The sequence below is a fragment of the Hordeum vulgare genome, chromosome 2H, assembly GCF_904849725.1.
Source record: "Hordeum vulgare subsp. vulgare chromosome 2H, MorexV3_pseudomolecules_assembly, whole genome shotgun sequence".
In the NCBI taxonomy this organism is placed as follows: Eukaryota; Viridiplantae; Streptophyta; class Magnoliopsida; order Poales; family Poaceae; genus Hordeum; species Hordeum vulgare.
The window spans coordinates 503,980,597-503,989,428 of NC_058519.1; the positions used below are offsets into that span (position 1 = coordinate 503,980,597).

An 8,832-nucleotide genomic window follows, 5' to 3' on the forward strand; every position below is an offset into this window, starting at 1 on the left:
ATGCTGCAGACATTAGTGTCGCTCATTGTGGGTATGCCATACAGGAACGCTGCTACTACGTGCGTCGGGGGGGGGGGGCTTATACAAGTGTGAGGGCTTATACAAGTGTGAGGGTCATCAATATTGCGAGAGAAGATCAATGGTGGTGGCGCAAAAACCGATGCTACGATCGGCGTCTCATGATATTGCGACTCTACCTGTGAGATGCGGTGTGCGGCACAACACAATGCTACAAGCCAAAGAGCGACGTGCAGTGTGTGCGACCTGAGCGAAAGGCAAAGATGGTACCTACACATTGGAATTTCACGATTGCACCTCCCCTTGTCATGGTTGCACACGATCATTGTTGTTTGTCTCTCACGATGTCTCCGTTGCAGCTCCTGTCACTAACAGCCACATGTCCCACCAGCGATGCGGTGTGCAGTGCTATGCGATGCTACAAGCCGAAGAGCAACGCGAATGTCGCGAGTAGCTAGTGGCACCTATGGCCATTAGTGATAGGAGCTGCAAGCGGCAACAACGCGAGCAACAAACAACAATGGCTATGCCGCAACCATGACAAGGGGAGGTGCAACCGTGACTGCCAGAGCTGTGAGGTCGTCTATTTGTGAGGGATGTGTGCTACAACTGTGAACCGACAGGGTTCAAGTGACAATGGGCGGGGATGCAAGGCCGTCGACACATGTCACATGAGGGATGAGTGTTGCAACCACGACGGGCCGAGTTGCAAGGGCGTCGACGTCGGTATGGATGTTGCAACCATGTCCCGACGGAGTTGGGAGTGGTGGGGCATGCTAGCAGCGGCATGCAAAGATGCAAAGGGCAATGCGCGGAGTGCTCCCAGCCGGCGATCCTTTTTTCCGACATCATAGTGTGCATCTGATGGGAGACCTGAGCTTCGGGAGAAGACGACTTGGTGTGATTTATGAGATTTCATCCAATGGATATCAACGCTTTAATCCAATGGTGGAAAGGTTGACCAATTGGGAGATAGTGGCGGTGGGTCGGCGCCTTAGCTCTGCCCAAATGTAAATGTTATTCTTATTACAAAAGAGCATCTACAGCCGGATCCCTCAAATGACCCTTCATACGTCCGCGGACGTGCCCGGTGAGTGACCGGACAGAAGAGAGAAGGAAAAGAGTGACCTAACCAGACCCCTCATATTGTCCCTATATGTCCACGAGGTTCGCGAACCCTCATATCCATCTCAAATATGGAGAGGATATGAGGGCTCGCGGACGCGTCCGGGCGCGCCCGGTCAGTCCGCCACATAGGACGCGACTCCATCCCGGACCATCTTTTTCTTTTTTTATTCATTCTTTCCTTCTTCTCTCTTTCTCTCCACCAATCACGTGCAAGTGACTGGACATATGAGGAAGAACATAAAAAGTGTGGCTAAACGGATGGATAAATAGGAAATACATTCGGTCACTGACCGAGCGGTCCGCGGGCGTTTGAGGACCCGAACTTGTAAATCGTGGCTGAAGGTGGCGGAGCTAGACAAAAATGGATGGGAAACGAAACGTAAAATATAAGGGTTTGGGGAGACCAAAAGCTAAAAAAAAATTCATCTAAGCCTTCATATTTTTTTTTTCTTCACAAATTGGTTCAATGTTGGAAGGGTTACAGCCCCCCAGGACACTACATAGCTTCGCCGTTGGCCGAAGATGTTCTAAGCGTGTAAAAAATCTTTACGTGCCACTGTATCTGATTTGTAACTGCTTCTGTGAATTTAGTTAAAATAGACTACCTGTAAGAATAGCATTGCTCGGGCAGGCCCTTGCCGACTCCCCTGGCTGTGCCACTGCATAGCGTCGAAGACGGAGAAGGTGGGCGTCGAGAAGCTCGTGGTTTCTATGGAGATAGACGGAGATGAGAGTGCTGTCGTTGTTAGGACCAATTCCAGTACACACAATTAACGTTTTATTTTCTTTCTGCGACATAACAGAATTATTGATGTTGTGAGAACGCCCCTTTGGCGGCATACCGTCGTGTTACACGCGAGTAGCCACGGGTACTTCCATATATAAGCAAAGAAAAGGAGCTGAAAAATGCAAGCTGTATGCATGGCCACAAAGTGTGTGGAACCCTTATCTCTGTCGTGCATGTGTACGTACATGGCCCCGTGTTTCTCGCTGCATTGTCGTCTTATACGGTTGGCGCAGACTGATGAGATATAAGTTGAGCAGAACCCTGCAGAAGAAAGAGAAGCGAGAAGTTTGCCACAAACAACGTTGAAGGCCACAAACAACGTTGATGAAGGTATAGCTTCAACGTTGAAGAAGTTAGCTGACTCCTTGTAAATATCATGGCGATCCTCATGTCATGTGTTACATCCAAAATGTTGGCGCCATGCATCCCAGTGGTTTCTCGGCAACAACGGGACACATGTATTTCTGTATCAGCTCATCGTCGGCAAATCCGAATCGGCTTAGCCATGAAGTCTTGGGGCACCAGCTGTACCGTTCCGCCGATGCGGATAAGAGGAACGACACGGTATGTTCTTATGTTTTCTCCCTTTAAGCTGCTTGCATCAGCTTAGCATTTGTCATTCGTACCTTCTCTTTTGTAAACATGTTGTTCTCGTTTCACTTATTAAAATAAAAATCTAAAATTTGACCTTTTAGTGTTCTAAGATAAAAAGTCCAGTAAATTAAAAAAGAAATGTTTTATGCGCACCAAAATCATATAGGGTTAAATGTTAAATGAGGTTCTTATGTCTCATGTTTATTTAAGAGGTAGTCTCACATATCGTGGTCATTTTTTTTAGAGATGGGGGGGGGGGGGTGATGTTATTTGTGTGTGCGTGCTTACTTTATATCTGTTGTTAACATGATACTCCCTCGTTTTCAAATATATATTTTTAGAGATTTTAATGTAAACTATATACATATGTAGGCACATTTTTAAGTATAACTTTACCCACTTTTTCCCGTATATAATATGTATTTTAAAATCTCTAAAAGATCTTATATTTAAGATGAGTCAAGCAATCACGAAATAGGCAAAACTGAACTAGGTGAATGGGATATAACCACAGTTCTCGTAATGCCAACCTGGTAATAGTTGCAGTGAGCTAAGGTAATGTTAACTTTTGTGGGCATACTTATGATATATTGTTCTCCTTTCATATTCATCTAAATTTATAAATATTTTTTTCCGAGAATTTATAACTTTTTGGCCATGCATCACATCTACTCCCTCCATTTTTAAATGTAAGTTTTTTTGGAGAATCCACTAGAGACTACATACAAAGCAAAATGAGTGAATCTACACTTTAAAATATGTTTTGTATACACGCGTATGTAATTTATAGTGTAATTTTTAAAAAATCTTATATTTAAGAACAGAGGGAGTAACCTGTAACATATAATCAAGTTTGATATGGTTGAGTGAGATTTTAGATCTTGCGTATTTATTAAGATACATCCACATCAGACTATGTGACAATATAGCCCGCAAAAAAAAGACTATGTGACAATAGGAGAAAATGTCGTTCGCCCTATTTGAGTGAAACCCAAGCCACGCGATGATGAAAAGAGTAAGTAAAATATGTATGAGCTTCTAGAAAGACAGGATTAATTACCGTGAAAGATGCATGTGACTAGAGGCTAATGCCCGTTTCACCGCATCGTTTTTCACTTGTGAGATTAAAACTTTTTTGCGGTAGGTTATTGTTGTTGGTTGTTTCCTTTTGATTTTATCTATGTTAGTTTACTTTTTAATTATGTTCTAGTGGTACTTTTTTATTTGTTTACCGTGTGTTACAGTAGCGAAGCCACGTATTAGCTGGATGGTCAATTGACTACTCAGTTTTTTGGTAAATTTAACACATACATGTACAAATTTTGTCGAAAATTAATATAAATTTAGATATTTAACTACATAACTTTAAATTGACTACACAATATTATAGTTCTAGCACCGCCACTGCCGTATTGGGTTGTTGTTTGAAATGATATTTATTCTGAGAGGAGAGTCGACTTGTTCGGTGTGTGATTGCGATGTCCTTGCATATTTCGGTCTCAGTGTCAACTCTTGGTTATGTGAGTCCATTAGGAGCTTTTATTCCCCATTGGAACCGTGAAATCACTGCTACAACGCTCACACGGCGGAAATGAAGTTCTCGCTTGTTCACCTCAGCTCCCCACTCCGCTCGTTTGCTTAGTTTTTTTTTTTTTTGCTCACTCTACTACTAGCTTATGAAAAGTAGGCTATACTATTTTTTATTTGAAGTTCATTAAATCAAAATAAGTTCATCTATTTTGGAAAAATAGATTTTAAAGTAATACGAACTGAAAAAGCTCATTTTTTAAAATCATGAATTTTAGAAATATACATGGTTTCCAAATAATTTTTGTGATATTTAATAAGGTTAGTAATTGTTTTTTAAAGTTTTAAACTTTAAAAATATTCATGAACTTTAAATAATTTCACGAGTCCGAAAAATATTCATGAATTTTAAAAATTGTTTATTGTCCCGCCCCCCTAAATGGTCACTACTCTTAATAAATATTCATGAATTAAAGGTGAAAAATAAATAGATAACTACAAAGATATTCATGAGTTAAAGGTGAAAAAATAAATAGATAACTACAAAGATAGATAGAAAAGTCGTTTGTTGGCGAACAAGAATCTTATTAGCTTGTATTATAATTGTCTGAAAACAAAAAAAAATACCTACACTAGCAAATATGAAAAGTATACACAAACTTTCGACCCTACTGCACAAGGTCATTCCATAAACTTTCACCTGTTTTGTTCAGAATTGCTGCAGTTGGTTCAGATTCTGGAGAATTGCGAGAAGAAAAATCCCCATTACCCAACAAGGCGGCTGCAATTAGTTCGGACCCTGGGGAATTACCAGGAAAATCCTCAGCATCCAACAAATCTTCATTGTGAGTACATGAAGTTACGAGCATTTCTTTCCCCCGGAATATGCTTGATCAAATTCCTTCTCACATGCACAAGCTATATGGGCTTCTCAGGGTCACGGTGGTCGTTGGTGGCGTCTTTGGAGCAGTATCTTTTTATGGACAGATGAGAGCAATGGAAGGTAAATCAAAATCAATATATTACCACTTGACGCTTGTATTATTTGGACCTTAGTGTGCATTCTTACTTGGGCTTTTCTCTTTGCGCGTAATTAACATACAATAGAGAATGTGGAGAAGACGGCAGAGATAGCAATTGAGACTATCGAGAAAGCGGCGGATGTGGTTGACAAACTCGCAGACGAAGTCATAGCATTTCCCGGTAATGAAAACCTTAAGAAGGCAGCCTTCAGGATCAAAGCCATCGCAGAAGAGATAGAGAAAGATGCAGAGGAAGCCGAGGCCCTAATCCACAAGGTTCTGTTAACTGCCTATGAACGGTTTACTTCCCTGTTTGTCTTTTCATTAAGTGCATCTTTTCTTTAGTTGCGTTATTAGGTGCATCTTTGGTTTCTAGAAAAAGTGAAACAAAAGGTACAGGAAATTTTTATTTGACGCCACTACGGCACTACTTATTTGTTTGGTTCAAGGATTGAGCCGAATGGTAAACAAATATATTTTTCCTATATCTTTGATTCAGGGTCTCTTCGGTTCACGACTTTCTTAAAACGTAAGAATATAATATATAAGGAAATATGATAAGAAAAATATATATGCAAAACATAGGACCGAAAATGCAAGAATTTTATAAACATGCGTGTTTGGTTCACAGGAATACGAGAATCCTAATAAACACACAAAAATTGTAGTTCAACCACTTGAAAAGTGTATAATTCAAAGGATATAATGCCGCTAAAAAACATGGTCTCGTACTTTGCTTATAGGAATTTCAAAAAGTGGCAAAAGTGCATTGCAAAATTTCCTTTGTTTTTTATTAAATTCGAGATCAAAGGAAAATTCCATTTGCTTTTCCTTTGCTTATTTTTTTAAATATTGTGCACCATGGAATGAAAATTGCATGTTACCATGATTTTCCTCCATTTTTCTTATGAACCAAAAAGATCCTCAATGATGTAGAGGAAGGTGTTATCCCCTTTTTAAAAAAAAATAAAAAAAATGAGACGGGTCGTTGGTGCCATGAGAAAATACTAATTATATATTTTCATGTGGCTTGGTTTTGATTTGAATGTATTTATAGGGATTTTCATTTTCTTCCGCCTTCATGTAATTCAGTCATGTCTTTTCAAATCTTCTGTTTTGCATATATTTCTATCTTATTATTGTGTTTTCAATTTTATTCTTACATTTTCTGAACCACATGAACTAAATATACCCTTAATCCAACTATTGAAATCCTCGAGGGAAGGTTCTTGTTCTACCCTCATACTAGTGTATCCTATATCTTCCCCGTCCATTCTTGCATCAAAGTTAGTTTCAAAAATATTCTTTCTCCCAAATAAAAGAATATTTGAACTCGAAACTTTGCACATCAACAGCACACAAGTGCTACCATGTGTAGAAAAGTTTTAATTTTTTTTGGCACAACATAGATTTTTTTAAATGATAGAGTTCATTCAAAATTTTAAATTTAAACAAATTTTGGTTTCATCAAGTAATCTGGAGTCAGTTTATACAATGAGTGACACTAGTGTATAGTTGATCTGCAACGTTTCAAGATCACTTGTTCTCTTGTTTGCAAGAAACAAAAAGATCGATTTCTATATAAAAATAGGACGAATCTTGATGCACACTAAATGATTTGCATAGAGAATACACCGATATGGGTACAAAAGTCCACACTCAATCCTCTGGCACCTTGCAATTGGGTGGCTGACATGTGGACCTGTATGCCAGCGACCCAATGAAAGGGTGCACTAATTAAGTTGGGGAAGCTCTGTCCTTGCATCTTAATCCGAGGAGTACCTAGCTCATGATGTTGTGGTACCGATGCAACCCTTAGGCTGGTCATAGTGGGGAGTAACTTAGACTAGTAACATATGCATGTTACTAGTCTATGTTACTACCTTCATAGTGGATAGTGTCATATGGGTGATAACATAGATGTCCTCATTTATTACTTTATAGAGCGATTTTGCATTAAAAATGATATGTGATGGTAATATAATATCTTACTCTATTTGTTTATTTCTTCATTAACTACTTATCACATCATCCTTTTTTCTTATGTGGCATATATATTAGGCTGATCATCATGGGAGTAACATAAGTAGTATAGTTGTCAACTAAGAAAAAAAATGATGATGTGGCAGGTAGTTAATGAGAAGAGAGGCAAATAGAGTAACCTATTATGTTACCATCACATAGCGCTTTCCAATGAAAAATGACTCTATAAAGCAACAAATATACTCATCTATGTTACCACATCTATGACACTACCCACTATGAAAGCAATAACATAGACTAGTAACATATGCATGTTACTAGTCTAAGATACTCTCCACTATGACTAGCATTACTATCTATATATGTTACTTCCACTATGACCAACCTTACCTGTTTGTTGTTGTCGATGTATTCACTCGCAAAATTTCGGGAGTCGTTGGTTGTACTGTATAAATTGTTGTTTAACTGACTCATGGTGCGGTGGTGCAAATCACTACCTAGTGTAGTTCCTTGCCAAATTCGGTTAAACAACTTTAGTGGAGTGAAAAATGGTAAAACTTTTGCTAAATGGGGGTATAGAGTGGCAAACTACTTGTTAAGTAAGACAATTCAAATGAAAAATCATTACATGAGGTAATTACTATAAAAAGAAGGTCAATGTAAAAAGTAAAACTTAAAATTTACTCTAAAGCGTGAGGTGCTTAGTGTGCTAAGATGTTTGCTCATATATATAAATGAATATATTCTAATGTTTTGCTTGGTTCAAACCAGGTTGAAGAGATAGAAAAGGAGGTGGATGCTGCAGTGGATACTTTGATGGGGAAGGGCATGAAGAAACGATAGCACAGATGAACGTGGTAGCAAATAAAAGTAACAGTTACTAATAGTAGAAGTTAACAAATAAATATATGATCATCTACGCACCAGATGATAAGCCAGATTGTTGCATGTAGGCTTGCACGCCCCGGTTTTGAGCCCATTGTTTACTTGTATCCACCTTCTATGTTAGAAAATACGGGAGACACAAGCATAGTTTCTACTATGGCTATACTGAAACATGCATGAAAAGTAGTTATATATGTACAAATAGAGATTTATTTTGTGTTGTCTCACCATGAGATTGAGTGTGTACATCTACCATACATATACAAGTAGAAGTTCACAAGGCCTTCTTTTAGAGAGGGAAGCTTTCAGGGGGAGATATGAATCCTAACACTCTTTTTTGTCTAAATCCTAACAGTCTCTTTCGTCCCTTGAATTATACACTTCTCTAAGCCTCATTTTTTACAATTCCTTCAACAAGTTTCTGGAGTGTGGAGGCTTGCGGTAGTGAATACAATTGCTGGATCATCACATGGCTTAGTATGTTGTACCTTTACCTTGTTCATCTGGTTCAATTCATGAGCAGAAGAACTTGTAGTTGACATGACTCATGAGTATAGTATTCACATAGCCGGTTTGAAGTTGTACAAGACAAGTTACATTATATTTATAGATAGTGGTTAGTGCTTTCAAAACAACAAGTACACATCATGTTTGTATGCGGTGTGTCATTCTCCAAAGTCATATACATACTTGTGATGATTGATATAATACAATTTAATTTGAAGTATTTTTTTATGTGGATGCAAAATTCTGTTTTGATAAATTTTAGAAAATCATAGTTCCTCATAATAAAAGCGCAGTACGAAAAGTTTTCACTAACACGCCCTTAAACCCTTCCAATGATGAGTATCAAGCCATGTCGATAACTTTCCGAGAGTAGTGACTTAC

The 8,832-nt window shown here is 38.6% G+C and overlaps 1 protein-coding gene across 1 annotated transcript; it reads left to right on the top strand.

Annotated features, from left to right (window-relative positions):
* The first annotated feature begins 2,069 nt into the window (after window positions 1-2,069).
* Window positions 2,070-8,156, top strand: LOC123426870. The gene is made up of 5 exons (XM_045110769.1): window positions 2,070-2,497; window positions 4,768-4,899; window positions 4,990-5,057; window positions 5,162-5,352; window positions 7,831-8,156. Exons 1-5 carry the CDS (start codon window positions 2,310-2,312, stop codon window positions 7,900-7,902), a joined length of 651 nt encoding a protein of 216 aa, XP_044966704.1. The 5' UTR covers window positions 2,070-2,309; the 3' UTR covers window positions 7,903-8,156.
* Window positions 8,157-8,832: the final 676 nt, after the last annotated feature.